Here is a 19,914-nt window from a genome sequence, read left to right on the forward strand (position 1 = left end):
GAGATAATTTTGCGATTTTTCATCAAGCAAAGTATGTGGTAAAACAGCAGCTATTTTATCTGCCTTAGCACAAAAAGCAACTACACTGTGGGGCGTTTGGGGTGGTTGTGCCCCTGTGACATTTCCAATGGCACAATGGGATTCTGACAGAGGTAGGCTACACTATCGAGTATTACAATGCTGTCTTCTCTCATCTAACTTTGCCAACCACTGGCAATAAACCAGCAATTAACTCACATGTGGCATTCCCTGAATTACACGTGTCACATAGAGAATCTGTTTGCTAGTTTCTTCACAAATTGGCTATGCTGAGATTTAATGGGGGCCTTTAATGACTCTTCTGAAGACTCTCTCTTGTTTGGCCAAATGCTATGTGTGACATCATCATGTTAGCCTATCTGGGTGGGTTTGTATAAGCCGTAATATCCAATATTTGCCCTCGATATATGTGTAAGATTCTATTAACAGGGTTATACAGTTATAAAATATTCAACCCAACCCAACCCAACATTGAATTTATAAGAAAATAAAATGACACTCTGATAAAATATAAGGTACTAACCCCCATATGTAATAAAAGGCACTAAGTTTGCCCAGGAGCAGTTACCCATACCAACCAATAAGATGTTTACTTTTGAACAGGTGACAGTAAATTCTACCTGCTGATTGGTTGCTATGGGTTAGTGCTCCTAGGCAAATGTAGTGACTTATTACATAACCCCATAAATACCTTATTGTTCCAGCACAAAAAAATGTTGGGTAAATCTGCTAATGTCATGTGGTTGATCCACTCATGATATTTTATTAGAGAGAAATAAATAATTAGACAAACTAATAATTCTATGTTGGATATATTCAAAATCAATACAGTAGCAAAACCTGCACAGTTGTAAGACAGTTAGAATTTGCAGGAGAGGTGAGTTTGCCTTTACATAAATACAGCTTTATTGTATATTCCTTCTCTGTGCACAGAGAGATTTCACTCACTGGGGACAAAGCTGCAAGTGGGGTAGAACAGCAGTTGCTGGTCATATTATATATATATATATATATATATATATATATATATATATATATATATATATATATATATATACATACTAGTGTGCTTTATTGTGTGTGTTCCCCCACTGAACGTGTCCCTGTTATTAGCACTTACTTTTTTGAAGTATGACTATAAGCATGTTACCTGTTGTACACAGAGGTACCACAAATGAATACGAATATATAGAAGTAATAATTGGCATAGAACTATAAAAACAAAGGGCAACCAAGCAAACATGTTTAATTCTGAACATTGTGCCATATAGTGGAATACTTTGCATCCTATCCCTATTTGATACACATTGTATATATAAATGTTAGTGATTGCAAATAATTGTATAATTATAACGATTTAGAAAGCATCTTTAGCGAGGATGCAAATATTTTAACACCAGATGCATTGGTTTTTATTTTTTCCTAATAAAATGTTGTTTTGCTTGAATTATTGCTACACTGAAACTAATTAATATGCAATCATTATTCCAAGTGTATGTATCCCTCAGCCATTTTTTCCCATGGTTATCCAACAATGTATAATGTTTTTACTTAGTTTTTAAACATTTTTATTCAAGGACATTCATCAATAAAGTCTATGTAAATTACATTGTTGTATTTTATGTGAGTCCATGTGATCAAAAAGAAATTGCAGCAGTTCTGGTGCAATGCTCCCAGCCTGTAATTAACCCAAACTTATCCTGCCTGTGGCTATATCACTCTCATTATTTTCCAGCGTGCCTGGGAATGCTACAGCACATAGGGCTGGGGGGCTTTTGCAGTTATTAAAAGTTGTACTCGCAAATGATAACAAAATAAACTAGAAAGGGAAGTTTGAGAACAAATGTCATTTTGAAAAACGTGAATGAAATCTGATCTGTTGTTGGCTCATCCCACTTTTTCCTTGGACCCACAGTTATATAGTAAAAACCACTGTGCGATGTTTTAGGACCCTGGTTTTAATAGTGTCTGAATGGCAGCAATTTAAATTTCTCCACTGAAAGTCAACGAGTGACATCTGACCACTTTTTCTAGCTCTGCAAAATTTGGGGACCTTAGTATTAATATTTAAAGAATGGCCGCAGTTTAACTTTAAACTCATGAAGTCTATAGGTGAAATCTGATTGACTGTTGTAACTTGAAATGTAGTCACCCATGACATTGTGCTAAGTTTGGGGACCCTGACATTAAACATATGAGAATGGCAGCAGTTAAAATTTCCCCACTGAAAACAATGAAACAAATGTGATTGGCTTTTGGCGGCCCTGCCCACTTTTTCTAACCTTGAGTATGAAGTCACCCAGTGACTGACTGTGCAAAGTTTGGGAACCCTGGCATCAAACAAATAAAATTCAATAGGTGAAATCTGATTGGCTGGTGGTGGCTTCACCCACTATTCAGAACTAAAACTGCAGTCCCCTAGTGACCAACTGTGAATGGTAGCAGGTTGAATTTCTGCCAAGTCAATAGATAAAATCTGTTTGGCTGTTCACAGCTCCACCCACTTTTGGGCATCCAACAATCATCATATTTTCTTTCAGACTGAGCCCATGAGTATGTGATTTAAGTTTGGTGAGTGTAACCTCAAAGCTGTAAGAGTGGCAGCAGTTTGAAAATCTTCCCTTTCAAAGTCAATGGGAAAATTGGGGGGTTCAGAGCGGTGCCACAAAAAGACGGGGGTCGGGATCGCTTAGAAAAGCACAAGCAACCTGCTCCGCTATAGGGCAAAGAAGTGTGGAGAGTTTGGGTGTTGTACCCCTAAAACTGTAGGAGGAGTAGCGTTTAGAAAATGGGGGGGCGCTAAGAATAATAATAAGAAAAAGCGGAAGAATCAGCGGAAGTCTAAGAACAGTTTTTCAACCCAACATAATCACTTCCGGAGGTGGTCTAGATTGGGCAAGCAGCTAACTAGGCACAGCTGTGTAATTAAATGTTTCCTAAGGCTGATGCCACACGTGGCCATCTCAGTGCATTGTGCCGGAGTCTGAGCTTTCAGAAGGAGCCAGCGCTACACATTAGAACTGCTTAGAGAGCGCTGAAATAAATAATGAAAGCGCGGAGGGACTGTGGAGCCAGCTGAGGCTCAGTTGCCTCCGTGCTGTTAAGGGGTTAACCCACCCAGTTAGTGCAGGCAAGAAAGAGCAGCCTCCTCGCTCGCTCCTCCCCCTCTGTGCCTGCATCTCCCGCGTTGCTGCTCATTCATCTTCCGGCTTCCACCGAGCGGCATCCCCCTCCCCCCCTCCCTGTTTAAGCTTTATGAAACATTATTATATAATTGCGGTCGGTTAAGGATGTAAGTTTAGTACAGGTCTGTTTCATGCAAAAAAAAAAAAAGTTATATCAATATAAATATTTAATTTGTCACAGCAAATGGCGGGGGGTAGTCCTTGGCCATTTAAGCGCTAGTGTTGTTTTATGGCTTCTACATGCCCACTGCGTTCGCAGTGGTTGGCATTCGTTAACAAAACAGTTTAAGATGTTTGGAAAAGTTGAAATACATGGCAAGGACTATTTTTGAGGTTGTATTCTATAATAAAGCTGTGGCCGAACTCCACCCACACAACGGTGTCATTGTGTCTTTATCAGCTAGGTGCAACGGGGCAAGAGTGGGAAGGGAGGGAACAAGTCTCCACAGTCTTCAGGTAACCTATTGTTTCTCCTACTTCCATGTAACTGGAGGAGTCCCAAGCCGGACTTTGATTTCTTACTATTGAGTGCTATTCTGATATCTACTGGAAGGTGCTATCTTGCTCCCTTCCCATTGTTCTACTGATCGGCTGAGGGAAGAGCACAGGTCACATGGCAGTAGCACCCTGGGAAATGAAGAATATGGCTAGCCTCATGTGAAATGTCAAAATTAAATATAAAACAGATTTCAATGCAGGATTCTGCTGAAGAAGCTCTATTAAATGAAGCATTTAAAAAAACAAACAAACATTTTTCCATGACAGAATTCCTTTAAATAAAGCCCCTCAACAGTATTCCCTCTGAGACATTACATACATTATAATAGTATATATATATATATATATATATATTATATCAGACATTATATAATATATCTATACATTATATATGTAATATATTGCAAAGTCATTGTCTATAAGATGACATAGTTAATTTGGGTAAACAAAAGGAACAACAGGGACAACCCTGTATCCCCACCACCATCTCTGACAGACATCCTTCTAATTAAATGCAGCAAGGCCATTCTATCATATATTATCCTCTGACTGATAATGGCAGGCCTGTTAATGAAAGCAGACATTGTAATTAAAGCAAAGTGCCTTACACTGGCCATAGGTTTGGGAGTCCCTATATTAACTCCAGTAAAGTTTTTCTGCTATCGTTGTCATCGTAATTTTGTCACATAATTCAGTACCCAATACCCCTGCCCACAGCACGCTCTACTTATCACCCTTGCTACCCCCCTCCAAGCTCAACTTTGTGCACCAAGCAAGCAAAATATGTCTATCAATAAATATGATTATTATAGTATTTTCAATGTATCTCCTACAATGCAAACTAAGTAACCATGGTTGATAACAAAGGCAGATTTCAACATTGTCCAGTATTGGAATTACAGCTATATCTGTCCTATTCATGTTCACTTTCTGTGAAATACTTAAGAACCATTCACTGTTACATTATGTAAAACACCCAACATTCTCCTCCTTTGGGTATTGGGGAATGCCACATTAATTAGAGTACAAAACTAGTTGTTCAGCTTGAAACAACATGAAACCAACATGTTAAACCAACATAAACAGTATTAATCAACATTTTGTTAAATGCTCCACCTAGTGGGTAACTGACAAAATAACTTAGGTGAACATAAATGGAAATAATCTGTAACCTCCCCACCCCTCTTTGAGAAAACCAAAAAAATCAGTTTTAACAGATTTTTAACACATTTTAAGAACTCAGTGACCATGGGAAATAGCAGAGAACTGAATTACTGGTTAGTAGAACCCCTTTTTGTCCTGTATCCCTGCATCTTACCATACCCACATGTCAGAAGCATGCCTCCATGAAATTTGAAAGGCAGACTCTAGAAACTACATAGATTTTATTTTAGCAGGGAAACAAGCCGAGGCACAGTTGATGTAAGTGCAGTTCTATTGCTTCCACCACATGGCATCAAAGGTGTTTACTGATGTCAATCTTCTCTGTGTGTCTGCACTTAGACCATATTTCTGTGTTCAGCATGAGTCTCCTTTCCCATGAGCACTGACTCACAAGGCAGAGTGAAATAATCACCGCTTGAGTTGCTATGCTGACTTTTTGAAGAGACATTTTGAATTACAAAATATACATGAAAAGTTGTACTGCACTATTATGGAACTCAACAATTATGGATTGTCAGCAACAAACTATTGTTAACAGGTAAAATGTACCCAATAACTCAACGTGTTTTATTGCGGTCACATCATTATGGGTAATGAACAACTGTTTCAAAAATAAATAAAAAATACACTAGGACAGTAACATCTGTCATGCTGCAGCACTGAAATTTCAAGCAAAAGGTCCACTTGTCTATGAGCCGAGGTCACAAATGAGGAGTTAGAAAAATGCACAAGGACGCTGTCCCTTCAATTTACCAGTGCAATGTTGTCACATTAATGGAATATGATTTTTACTTTTGTGACAAATGTCCAGCTTCTGATAGACAAGGTATGTAATTACTGCACCACTTTAAGCTTTAGCCTGTTATAAATGTGTGAAGTAGTCTAAAACTGTGGCACTACAAATAGTCACATACTTCATTTTTCAGAATTCAACCCACTCCGAGGATTTTGCTTGGTGGCATATTAAAGCTCACTATTGTTGCCTGCCCCTAACAACCCATTGTACTGGGCTGACCAGTTGCCATACTGACCAAAGCAGTAAATACAAACTTAAATGTAGTTCTCAATCATTTGAAAAGCATTTTACACCATTAATTCATTACATTTGCCAGACTTCAATGGGTTACACCAGGTCTTTTGTAGTATAAAACAATGGTATAATTTGTGGTGCCAGACACAGGATGTGAGAATCTTGCCTTGGGCAGTGAGTGGCCAGTTACCAGAGGTGGCAAAAAGCTTCCTCTGGTAATTTAAAGAGTCAAATGTCCATTTTTAAATAGACATTTGTGTTATCTAGTAGAGCATCTATTACAAACAGTAATGTTACCCACTGAAGAAAACTAATGGGGGAAGCTAAGTTCCAGCTTCTCATCATATCACACGTTTGGCACACACAGTGGCAATTTTTTTTTTTGGTGGGCATTATTTATATGGATGCTTAAAAATTCATCACATATTTTTACCCAGAATTCTAAACAGTGGTCATAATCGTGAATTACACTTTGTACCCCCCTATTTACTGATTATTTACTTGTGAGAACCCTAATTGTGTTTTTTGGTTTTGAACATAGATACCTAGACATTTTCGCAATGCATCACAGAAGTATTCAGACCAATTCTCTCATTTACCTGAATATCAAATCCTACATGGAAAATTGGTTCCCCATGATATTTTTGTTCCAAAGCACTGAAAGTCAAAATCACTGTTTAGTGTGACTTTCTTTTACCTTAGGGGAAAATGTATAATTATACACATAAAGGTCTCATATACAGACCGAAACGTTGGCCTGTCTGTCGTGTAATGTATTTATTATAATAAAAGTTATGTTTTAAATGATTCCCGGTGTGCACCAATATTCACTAGATTTTTATTTTTAATGCTTAATGCTTAATGCTTAATTGGTAGCACCCAGGTCTATGGACTACGCTTAGGATATTATATATATATATATATATATATAGTCCACCATTCATTAAAGGAATCTTTATTTTTTCACATAAGTGCTGTGAGAGCGGCTTCTTTATTTTCTATTCTGTTTCCGGACGCTGCACCCAGGCAGAATTTGTGCTTTACACGTGATTGCCAGTGACTTCTATTCTTATATATATATATGCAAAATTGCTTTATTGTGCCGACATTCTTACCTGCTTATATAATATATATATATATATATATATATATATATAAGCAGGTAAGAATGTCGGCACTCTTAGGATTTCCACAATAAAGCAAAATTGCTTTATTGTGGAAATCCTAAGAGTGCCGACATTCTTACCTGCTTGTAGAATTTTTAGCTCTGGCACCAAGGTTTAGTACTATTGTGTGGTGTGCTCCCCATTTTGGAATATATATATATATATAATATAATATTATAGCCACTCCATAACGTCAATCTTGTTGGTATGAAACCAAGATGTTGCTCGTTTACTTGTGTGTTTTCTTGGGTTATTGTCTTCTGACAAACTGTCTGCGGCCCCTGGACCCAAAAAGAACAATCCTGCTTTCATCAGTCTACAAAATGTTGTGCCATTGCTTATTAGGCAAGTCACTGTGTTCTTTGGCAAACTGCAACCTCTTCAGCACATCTTTTTTTCCAGCAATGGGACTGCAGGAGGCTTCTTGCTGATAGTTTGGCTTCACATAAGCATCTTCTAGTAACAGTACTTACAGGTAACTTTAGACCTTCTTTGATCTTTCTGGAGCTGATCATTGGCTGAGTCTTTGCTATTTTGGCTATTCTTCTATTTATTTGAATGGTAGTTTTCAGTGATTGATCAGGTTAGTGATATCAGACTACTATTATACTGAACACAACTGTATGTGTGTAAAATATGCTGTTTGTACAAGTAAGCGTCCCAATTATTTGATATTTCCTTATTTCATTGGCTGGACACTAATAACAAAGGCACATTAACACTGGAATGTTTCAGGAATAAAAAAAAATGCAAGTGGCTAATCAAAGTTTTGATCTCAATCCAATTTATATGTTAGTATTTTTCCGGAACTGAAGTGCCCCAGAATCATCCAACTAGCCTGACCAACCTGGAGAAATTTGCCAAAATGGGCTAAAATCATTTCAGACTGTTAAATGGTTTGCTGAGAAAGGTGATTATTGAAAAAGTTAGTGCCACTTTTTCAACAATTTGTGTTTTTTTTTTGTTTTTTTTTTTGCTTGTTTGTTTAGAGTCATATGTCTAGAAAGAATATTCTAACATTTTCTGAATAACTGAATTAATAAATGATGAATCCTTGACTCACTACCCCCACTGCACAACAAAAATCACTACAAATCTAGAACATCACTCAAATAAATGAAAATAGCAGTGTGATCAGGACTTCAAATTCCAAGACACTAGTCACATTGGGCAATAAAACAATTTTTGGAAAATATAATAATTCAAGTTCTAAAATCACATTATATGCGCCGTGAGCAATAAGCAAGATCTCCCAAAATTGTAAACAAAAAAAAAAAAGAATTAGGATCTGGTAAAAAGAAAACACCCTCAAAAGTAGTATCGCAGGAATATACTTGCCTCCACCCTGGTTATGGCTTATTGGAACCAAACAAAAGGGTCTTACTGACTGTTAAAAGCCAGCCAAACACTTCTGAACTTGAAACTTCTACAGATTGTAGATTCTATGATCTGTGGTACCTAAAAGGTTATGGAGTTTAGTACCCTAAACATGCAAAGTATCAAAAACATGAATAAAACTGTAAGATTTGTTTTTCGGTGAAATGAAAGAATTGATCAAGGGTCTAAGTATTTTTGCACTTCATACATTTACATAATGCCTTATGGGTAATGCAATCTACACATCTATTTTAGTTATACAAAATAAGAAAGTCATACAAATAAAAAAATTTTTGTGTTATTGTAGTGCTTCAAAGGTAGATTAAAAGACTTATAACCTAGGCAGTGATAGTTTGTTTGAAAAGAACAACTCCAACATCCAACATTCTGAGGTTCTAGAAAGGAGACCCTGCAGGTTAGGGCTAAGAAAAAGAAATTCATGTTGTAAGCAACAATTTTATTCAGAGGACTAATAAAATATTTGATTTACTTGGTTTACAGAAAGTTAAAATACAATCAGCCTAGCTATACACAAAAATAATTGCAATGGGTATTAAAATAAATGTTTACATAAACCAACAACCCAATCACCTGAGCAACATGACATAGAAAAGGCAATCCTTTACAGGGCATAAACCCCTCTGCAAACAAATACAGAAACTCCATATACACAAATTTGTGGAACAGCAATAAAACCGATAACAGAACAAGCAACAGTTCTTGCACCATCAGTTAAAAAAGCCTCCTGGATCTGTATGAACAATATTTAAGTGTACATCTGAGTAGGAAGACACAGCTACAGTGGCACAAGATAGAAGGAGGATATCCAATGCAGCTGCAAATAAAGCATACTGCATATTCTACTTTGATAGATGTAAGGCTTGAACACACAGACCTTATCGCACGGCCAGCTTCCCATAATGCTGCAGCATTCTCTTTTGTGCCCAATGAATTGCAGATTGCTGGAGCAGAAGATTCTTTTGTGGGATGTTGGTATTATGAAAGGAAGCAATTGCATCAATCCAAAATGTTTGGCTCAGGTATTATTTTCACCCTGCATTTATTTCCCACTAAGCTGAATTAAAGGAGAAGGAAAGGCTAGTAAAAAGTTAATGTCAAGCTGCAGGCATACCTTCAGCAGGCCCAGATTTGTGGAAAGGCCACAAAGACCCGGGCCTAGGACGGCACAAATTTGGGGCCGCACCAAAATGTCGAACTTTTTCTTACATATGGAGGAATGGGGACCTTACCCCCACTGCTCCGTATGCGAGTGTAAAGCCCTGCGCATGTGCAATCACGAGTTTGCACATGCCCAGCGGAGGGGGCATGTGCCCTTAAGTCTCCCCATATTGCACCTGTTCAGATGATCAGAAGCCAAACAGGAAGAAAAAAACACTGAGCTGTGTAAAGAAAGTTCCCATAATGCCTTACTCCTACACAGACACCAAGACCAAGTGAAAATGCACAGTTTGTAAGACTAACTATGAGTCAGCTTCCTGTTGATTGGCTCAGATCCACATTCCTAAGGGGGGGAGTGAGTTCTTAGCATTCTTGAGGGAGGGGGGAGCAGGAAAGAGCAGAAAGCTGAGTGTCTCTGGTACAGGAATTACAGACACAAGAAATCTTTTTTCAGAGAAGTCAGTGCAGCGTTTCTGTGAGTGCTTATGGCTGTATTTACATAGACCTTTCTGATAAAGCTTACATAGGTATGTATACTACAACCAACTCTGCATGCAGTTCTCATTTATTCTAAAGCAAGGATTTGCACATCCTCAGTGTAAACAAATGTTCAAATAGGTTCAAAACTGCAGCTTAAAGCAAATTCGGGTGAAATGTTAAAATGCAGTGTAAATCTGGCCATATCAGCCAGTGTTCAGAAGGTAAATATTTGTATACACACAATATTTAAGTGATACTGACACTAAAAAATTACTCTTCTTACTTGAACTTCCTAAACCTGACTGTTCTGCCAACCTGAATGTCTCTTCCCAACCTGTCAGTTATAGCTTCTAATGCTAACACAAATATGGCAGCCTCCTCATAGAGGAACATGGGGGATCAGATAGGTAATGTAAAAGCATCTGGCAAATACTTTCAAGGCAAAATTACAGTAGAAATAGCATGCAAAGATGGTGTGTTAATAGATGTTAAAAAAAAAAAAAAGGTTTCATTTTTGGTGTTAGTATCTCTTTAAAGATATTTTGAACCACACTGTACACTGTTCTCTAGGAGTGATGAAGAAATGCTTTGATAAATTAGCAAACCGTTTACCAAAGTTCTAGAATCTCAGGGCACTAAGTTTGCCTAGAAGCATTAACCCATGGGAAACAATCAGCCGAAAACTGCTTGCCGAGAATATGCCCCGCTACTCTAGTTTTCTCCTACCTGTGCCTGCACCCAAATGAATGAAATACGCTCTGGTGCAGGCACATATAGCCAATATCTGCCAAAAAACTTCACATCTTCGGCGGATATCGGCTACATATGCCTGCACCCGAGCGTATTTCATTCTTTTGGGTGCAGGCACAGGTAGGAGCGTATGGCAATATTTTCGGCAAGCGTCTTTCCGCTTGCTGAAAATATACGCCATATGCTCAGTGTGGCATTAGCCTTAAATTCCGTTTTAAAATTTTAAATCAACAGAAGCAGCTTTTTGCTGCCCTTCAAACTCCACATATGTAGTGTAAATACACTGATACTTTCTTAGGCTGCTATCACCTGACAAGCACTGACATGGGCATTGTCGATTGACGATTTCCATTTATGTCTATGAGGGGCTGTTTCAGGTGCTTTGGTGCTGTGCTTTTGTACTACTTAAAAAAAACTGTACAGTGCTTAAAGCTTTTTTGTTCTACCTTAGTTATACTGTATTTCTTACTACTTTTACTCTCAAGGGTAAATTAGACAAAGCCCACTTAAAGCAACAGCTTTCTAAATATAAATATACCTGTGATTTCAGACTATTGCTTTTTTTCCAAGCATTTTATAGCCCACCAAGTGGTGTAACTAGGAAGCAGTCACCTTGGGAGCTCAGACCATGGGGTCTTCTTTCTCAGTTGTCAGCTATCAGGAAGAAGAGAAGGGAGCAGGGATTTACATCCATGCGTGTGGGTGGGGTGGGGGCATCAGGGTGGGGGGCAGGGGCCAGGTAAGTTTGCTACTCCTCCTAAGATTGTTTTGCAGGGGGGTGGGTCGCCGCAGAGCAGTTACACCACTGAGCCCATCAACAATCACTGTTGAGACAAAATGCCCGGAATGGACTGTGACATTTTCTTGGCAACTAAAAACTTGAATTTATTTCAGTAATTCAGTTAACCAGTGCCACTGAAATCATGAACCCTGCACCCTGCACAGACAAATTGTCCAAATTTTGGAGAAGGCTTTTATCATATGTCAGGCAAACAAGCAGGTATGTTTTCACTGCAAGGGATACTACTACTTCTGTAGCTAAGGGCACACAGAGTGTTGGCTCTGCTCTCTGAGCTGGTGTTTTTCTGCAGAGAAATAGATCCACTCCCTTCTCTGATGCAGAGATTGGGCCAAAAGTGTGACTGTCACTGTTGCTATATGAAGAGGCAGAACAGAGCGTATCCATTTCCTGAATCAGCAGAAAAGAGGCAGACTGAAAGCAGGGGAGCCAATGCTCCGCGTGCCCTGGCCCTTATGGTTGCTGGCCATAGGAAGTGGCATAATAGCCTTAGGCTATAACACCACTAATAATAAGCAAAGTTATTTAAAGCATTTAAGTGCCTTTCAATTATGAAACAGTGGTCATTGTTAATAATTAGTAATTAGGCTGAGTTAATTTAAACAAATGATGCAAGTCTGTTAACATCGTTCTTTATTACAGATTCCACAAATTATGTAATTGCCTGCAGTTCTAATTCCAAAATTAGGTTTTAATGTGGTACAATATCTGCACAATATATATACAGTATTTATGAAAAAGTTGTCAATAACGTTTTCATTGGTAGCACAAAGCATATTACAACTTTTGAAGGTGGAAGACTTATCACAGGTTAAGACAGTAAGGTAGTAATGTTTCTGTGCTTGACATTTCATCAAATGAGCAGCATTACATGGCAAATTATTATTATTTTAAAGTCATGGTAACTTAAGTGTCAGTAATTATTGAAACCAATTCATAGAATGGTCAAAGACTATGACAACACACTTAATGTTACATTTCCCCTTTGCTTCTTCAAAATTGCAACTGCTTCATCATGAGTGACGCCCTCCAAGCTCTCACCATTAACTGACAAAATCTGGTCTCCCCGTTTCAGCCTCCCATCAGCTGCAGCTGCTCCCTGGGATAGATGACAAAAATATATATTCTAATGGCAAAAGCAGGTATGACATTTATATAAAAAGACAAGGATGAAAACTCATACATATGACTTGCTTAGAAAATATGTACAGTCGTGGGCAAAAGTTTTGAGAATGACACAAGTATTAGCTTTCACAAAGTTTGCTGCTAAACTGCTTTTAGATCTTTGTTTCAGTTGTTTCTGTGATGTACTGAAATATAATTACAAGCACTTTATACCTTTCAAAGGCTTTTATCGTCAATTACATGACATTTATGCAAAGAGTCAGTATTTGCAGTGTTGGCCCTTCTTTTTCAGGACCTCTGCAATTCGACTGGGCATGCTCTCAATCAACTTCTGGGCCAAATCCTGACTGATAGCAACCCATTCTTTCATAATTACTTCTTGGAGTTTGTCAGAATTAGTGGGTTTTCATTTGTCCACCCACCTCTTGAGGATTGACCAACAGTTCTCAATGGGATTAAGATCTGGGGAGTTTCCAGGCCATGGACCCAAAATTTCAACGTTTTGGTCCCCGAGCCACTTAGTTATCACATTTGCCTTATGGCACGGTGCTCCATCATGCTGCAAAATGCATTGTTCTTCACCAAACTGTTGTTGGATTGTTGGAAGAAGTTGCTGTTGGAGGGTGTTTTGGTACCATTCTTTATTCATGGCTGTGTTTTTGGGCAAAATTGTGAGTGTGCCCACTCCCTTGGATGAGAAGCAACCCCACACATGAATGGTCTCAGGATGCTTTACTGTTGGCATGACACAGGACTCACCTTTTCTTCTCCGGACAAGCCTTCTTCCAGATGCCCCAAACAATCGGAAAGTGGCTTCATCTGAGAATATGACTTTGCCCCAGTCCTCAGCACTCCATTCACCATACTTTCTGCAGAAGATCAATCTGTCCCTGATGTTTTTTTTTTGGAGAGAAGTGGCTTCTTTGCTGCCCTTCTTGACACCAGGCCATCTTACAAAAGTCTTCGCCTCACTGTGTGTGCAGATGCGCTCACACCTGCCTGCTGCCATTCCTGAGCAAGCTCTGCACTGGTGGCACTCCGATCCCGCAGCTTAATCCACTTTAGGAGACGATCCTGGCACTTGCTGGACTTTCTTGGATGCCCTGAAGCCTTCTTAACAAGAATTGAACCTCTTTCCTTGAAGTTCTTGATGATCCTATAAATTGTTGATTTAGGTGCAATCTTAGTAGCCACAATATCCTTGCCTGTGAAGCCATTTTTATGCAACGCAATGATGGCTGCACGCGTCACCATGGTTAACAATGGAAGAACAATGATTTCAAGCATCACCCTCCTTTTAACATGTCAAGTCTGCCATTCTAACCCAATCAGTCTGACATAATGATCTCCAGCCTTGTGCTCGTCAACATTCTCACCTGAGTTAACAAGACGATTACTGAAATGATCTCAGCAGGTCCTTTAGGCTAATGCCACACGCGGCGTAGGGCTGATTTTTTCAGCAAGCGGAAAAACATTTGCCGAAAATTCAGCCCTACGCCTGCTACTTGTGCCTGCACCCGAGCGTATTCCATTCATTCGGGTGCAGGCACAAGTAGCAGGAGTAGGGCTGATTTTTCGGCATCAGCCTTAATGACAGCAATGAAATGCAGTGGAAAGGTTTTTTTGGGATTAAGTTAATTTTCATGGCAAAGAAGGACTATGCAATTCATCTGATCACTCTTCATAACATTCTGGAGTATATGCAAATTGCTATTATAAAAACTTAAGCAGCAACTTTTCCAATTTCCAATATTTATGTAATTCTCAAAACTTTTGGCCACGACTGTACTTCAGGTAAATTCAGGTACAAAAGATGATTATGGGAAGCTCTTAAAAGAATTCTGGGCATTTTGGTCACCATGATTTCCTCAAGATAAAGTAATCAAATTGCCTATTAGCCTTTGCCCATTTGTGAAAACTTTGGTACACCTCATTGCTAAAACGATACAGCATTAAACAGCAGTTAAACAAGTTCACCTTTGAAAATATTGTTTTGACGTAAATCGGCAGATCTCCTTGTGGGCTTCCGTATCCGCCCACAATGCTGAACCCAAGGCCATCTCCACCTTTCTCCAAGTGAATAATTTTTGGTACAGGTGACCTGAAAAATACATTTAATTGAGAACCATTTGCTTAATAACCAAGGAACCTTTGAAAATCATTATCATTTTTTGTTTTTCCACATTCAAATGATATAGTTAGGGCTTTCCCTTCTTATTAGTTGCGGGGCCTTTTATACATTTCAAAAGCTTTCTGTTAATTGAAATCTAGGTGGCTCTTTTTTATTGATTTATACTAAACCAATAGATTTAAAATTTTCCATGCCATTTTGATTCTTTTCAAAGGAAAAATATACATACCTGATTCCACAGATTGAAAGGAAGCCATGTTACACATAATAATTTCCCAACCCTTCTTAAGTTGTAAAGTGATAGATTGCAGGAACTTGAAGTCCCTCTGCTTTCCATAGCAGGTGGTGCACAGTTTCTCCATAAAACAAAGAGACATCAAGTCCCAGTATCTATAACTTTACAGTGGAGCAAGGTGAGCATGGGGTTACATTACACTGTAAGCCTAAGGGGCAGACAACTGCTCCAGAAAGCACATGGAGACTAGAATAGCTTCCTCAAGCACCTCAGGCCAGCACATTTGTATTAAAAAGAAGTATAAGAAAAAGATTATTGTTGTGATTATTTTTGTCTGACACCCCCAGTGTTTAAGCCTTTGCTCATCCTTCAAGAACAATGTTTTTTTTCTTCAGCAAGTGATCTTATCTTTCATTCTTTAACTGTTCTCACATAAATAGTTTGTTTAAGCTAAGATCACATGTAGACAGTAGAAGGAAACCAAAAGTTGTAACGCATCAAGGAATACTGGAATATAGTTACATACTCTCCATCTTCCACTTGATGTTCACTGCTTACTCCCTGCCCCAAAGACATGCTTTCCAACTGGCTTGCAATTGCACTAATATTCGTGTCTGCCACAACCTATAAGAAGAAAAGGAAAAAGAAAACATACAGAATAAGCATGATTAAAGAAAGAAACATCCTAAATCTTTCCTTTTCTATTTAAGCAAATGGTAATAGTTGCACTGATGCAAAGAAATTACTGCACCAGTAAAACCCTGTAAAGCTTGTTGCAAATACATCTTTTCTTGCACTGTTGAAAAGTTGAAAAAGCAAAAAGCAGTGTTCCTGCACAGCAAAAGTATATTGTACCACCTCTTCAGACAGCAACTCTGAGATCAGCCGTTCTGCTAAACACCATTCTGAAGCTTACTTACTTATGTATTTTTCAACAGCTCATTCTTTTTAAGGGGGTAGCTCAACTTTAAAATAACTTTTATTACGACATAGATATTTACAGACAATTTTACTTGGTCTTCACTTTTTGTGGTTTTATAATTATTTAGCTTTTTGGTTAGCAGCTCTCCAATTTGGAATTTTAGCAGCTATCTGGCTCCTAGGTTCCAATTTATCTGGAACGACTGGAAGAGGAATGGTAAAAGGACTAAATAAAAATATAGGTATAAAATAAATGTATAATAAAAAGGAACCTTGACAAAAAATTGTAGCCTCGCAGAGCAATAGTTGATTTCTGTTGGGTTTCGTGTAGCACCTTGGTAGAAATAACATAAATGAGAATTATACAGTAAATGGTAGTGTGCTGGGAACATCCATAACTAAGAAGTATTTTGGGTAAATTTTTGTGGATAACAAGCTGTGTAACACTAGCCAATGTCACTCAGTGGTTACTAAAGCAAAAAGAAAAAAAAAAAACAAACGGCTTGCATAAAGGGCATTAACTCCAGGGATGAAAACACAATGTTGCATCTTTATAGATCTCTGGTAAGACCTCACCTTTAAAGGTAGAAGGAATGGAACAAAAACTATGAAAAAAGAATATTAGGTTGGGATCATTTTCTCTGGAGAAAAGGCACTTGTTAGGGGACATGATTCCTCTTTACAAGTACAAGTACATTACACAAAATTATAGACAGGACTTTTTCACATAGAGAAGATCAAAGAACCAGACGCCACCCCTTTAAAACTGAACTTTTATTTAAAGCCACAAAAGTTGTTCTTCATGGTGAGGGGTGTGAGGTGGAAGAATGCTCTACTTAGGGGCACATTTACTAACCCACGAACGGGCCGAATGCATCCGATTGCGTTTTTTTCGTAATGATCTGTATTTTGCGATTTTTTCGGAAATTATCGCGACTTTTTCATTACCAATACGATTTTTGCGAAAAAACGCGAGTTTTTCGTAGCCATTCCGAAAGTTGCGCAAAATCTGCCGATTTTTTCGTAGCGTTTAAAACTTGTGCGAAAAGTCGCGATTTTTTTGTAGAGTTAAAACTTGCGCGAAACGTCGCGCCTTTTAAGTTTTAACGCTACGAAAAAGGTGCAACTTTTCGCGCAAGTTTTAACGCTACGAAAAAATCGCCAGATTTTGCGCAACTTTCGGAATGGCTACGAAAAACTCGCGTTTTTTCGCGCAAGTCGTAATGGCTACGAAAAACTTGCGTTTTTTCGCGCAAATCGTATTGGTAACGAAAAAGTCGCGATAATTTCTGAAAAGTCGTAAAGGTGCCGAAAAAAATCGCAAAAAATACGAAAAAGTCGCAAAATGTTCATTTTCCAATCGGAATTTTTCCAATTCGGATTCGAATTTGTGTCTTAGTAAATCAGCCCCTTAGTGTTGTGATGGCAGATTCTATTAATGGCTTTAAGTGTGACCTGGATGACATCCTAAATAAGTAAAATATCCTAAGCTACAATGATCTTAATATCTATATTTAGTTTAGTATAGGAACTGCTATATATTATTTATATATGCAAGTATATAGATACGTCTGTTTATGTATGTAATTCATGTGCGCTGGGGGTTATTAAGAAGGGCAGACTTGATAAACTACATAACTGTGGTACAATGCTGTGTATATATTATAACTAACTAGGTATGGCAACAAATATGTTTATTGTTTTTATAATTTTTTTACTATTGGCCTTTTTTCTGCCTCTTCCCAGCACATTCAAAGCAATGAGTGATATATAGTAAACTATACCCTTGCAACAAGATAGAAGCTGAAATTCCAAAATGAATAGCTCTTGAACTAAAAGTTAAACAATTAAAAAATGAAATCAAAATAAAACAAAAGCAGATTGCCTAGGTTTATTATAGTTAAAGTTGAACTACCCTTTTAAGCATTCTAAAGACAGCACAGCCTGTGGGTGGCCTCACTGTTTTCCTGTAATGTGCTGAAACAAGTATTGTTTTTTCTTACTGAAACAGGTTTCGTAATTTGTATTTGAATTAACCACTGAAAGAAATAATTTATGTTCAGAATACTGTAAAAAAGCACAGCAATCCATATAAATACATTCCATGCAACTAAAAAGATGAAACTGAAGCTCAGTGAAACAAACTTCTTTACAAGGACCTTGCACAGTACAAGGTATGTAACATAACATACGTCCAGCCACATTCTATACATTTTTCCAGTATGCACTGCAATATTTCTTGCAAAATGTATATGGCATGTCAAGCTGAACTGAAGGGTATTCCTAGTAAAAGGTAAATGCTCAACAGTTCTTTTCTGGTTGCCAATGACCTTCTGCTTTATGATAAGATCAACAGACAGAACTGGTCTGCTTCTAGAAGCCATAAGAGAACTAAACAACCTTCTAGGCTGTACACCCTTATCTCATTACAACACCTGCAGAAAGCAGATTAAATTGAAGAGAGGCAATGAAGCAGCAGGATAGGATGATTACTCCCTTGAGACCTTAATCTTCTGTTTTCTAATAACATCTGTACAATCCGTAAATGTTCTGTGCAGGACATACTGAAATAAGCATTTCCACACTACTGCACACAATTACCTAACCATTCACAACAGCTTGTATTGAAGTTGTGTAACTTGATAAGGAATTAAATTACTGACATGACATGTCACAATTATAAAGCTGGTAACACTATTTGTTCTCAGTTTTGGTCCAGGAATATAAGGTAGAAAACATTTTTTGTCTGTAATTAGACATGTATAATTCCAGTCAATTGAAATTCTGACTGGGTGGTCAACACAATGTAGTTGAAGGCACTTATAGATAAGAGAAAAGAGATGTTTTAAAAATATTTGTTGCATTGTCTGGGCAGGAAAGGTAGCTCTTTTTTTTTTTGTAAAATCATTTAAACAGGTTTATTGTTTACTGCTATTTGCAAAGGTAAGGGATATGTAAAATGTTCTCAAGGGATCGGTTTTATTAAATATCAAACAAAAAAGTTAACACTGTAAGCCATGGCAGTCCAGTCAAATTTGACTAATATAATCACATTAATAAAGCCAGAAGCCAACTATTATAGGAACGATGATTCATAATTTCCAGTATCCTGCAATTTCAGATTAAGGCAGAAAACTTGTAAATGTACTTACCATATGTGAAACAGAGTGATTTTGTACATTTTGTTAAGTAACATGGAGTGCCCTCCTAGAATGCACTTACATGTGCAGTGAGCTCTGCTGCCAGTTGGAGTTAGGCTGATGCCACACCAGGCGTAGGGCTGATTTTTTCGGCAAGCGGAAAAAATCAGCCCTACGCCTGGTGTGGCATCAGCCTTAGTCTCTACAGAATGACAGTTATCAATGTCTCACAGCTGAAACATCTGAGGCTTAAGACTAATGCCACACGAGGCGTAGGGCGGATATTTTCGGCAAGCGGAAAAGCGCTTGCTGAAAATTCCGCCCTACGCCTCCTACATGTGCCTGCACCCGAATGAATGAGATACGCTCGGGTGCAGGCACATGTAGCCGATATGCGCATAAAAACACGAGACTTTGCATTATATATATATGGGCTACATGTGCCTGCACCCGAGCGTATCTCATTCATTCGGGTGCAGGCACATGTAGGAGGCATAGGGCGGAATTTTCAGCAAGCTCTTTTCCGCTTTCCGAAAATATCCGCCCTACGCCTCGTCTGGCATTAGCCTTACATTTATTACCATACCTGCAAAACAATGGTTCCAAATGCATGCTTCAGGATATTAACCACTTCTGCATGTGACAGCCCATCCACTGGTTGCTGGTTAATGCTGACAAGCCGATCCCCAACCTAT

General features: G+C 38.3%; 1 protein-coding gene across 7 annotated transcripts in view; it reads right to left on the reverse strand.

Moving 5' to 3' along the window:
- Positions 1–12,283: 12,283 nt before the first annotated feature.
- Positions 12,284–19,914, reverse strand: part of patj (PATJ, crumbs cell polarity complex component) — a 114,893-nt gene continuing 107,262 nt past the window's right edge. For all 7 annotated transcript variants that reach the window (XM_012961547.3, XM_031900899.1, XM_012961550.3 and 4 more), the window contains 4 exons: positions 19,806–19,910; positions 15,685–15,782; positions 14,770–14,893; positions 12,284–12,766 (listed from right to left, as the gene is read on the reverse strand). In XM_012961547.3, coding sequence (XP_012817001.2) covers positions 12,620–12,766; positions 14,770–14,893; positions 15,685–15,782; positions 19,806–19,910 — 474 coding nt within the window. In that variant the 3' untranslated portion in view covers positions 12,284–12,619. The remainder of the gene's footprint in view (positions 12,767–14,769; positions 14,894–15,684; positions 15,783–19,805; positions 19,911–19,914) is intronic.

Source organism: Xenopus tropicalis, chromosome 4, assembly GCF_000004195.4.
Source record: "Xenopus tropicalis strain Nigerian chromosome 4, UCB_Xtro_10.0, whole genome shotgun sequence".
In the NCBI taxonomy this organism is placed as follows: domain Eukaryota; kingdom Metazoa; phylum Chordata; class Amphibia; order Anura; family Pipidae; genus Xenopus; species Xenopus tropicalis.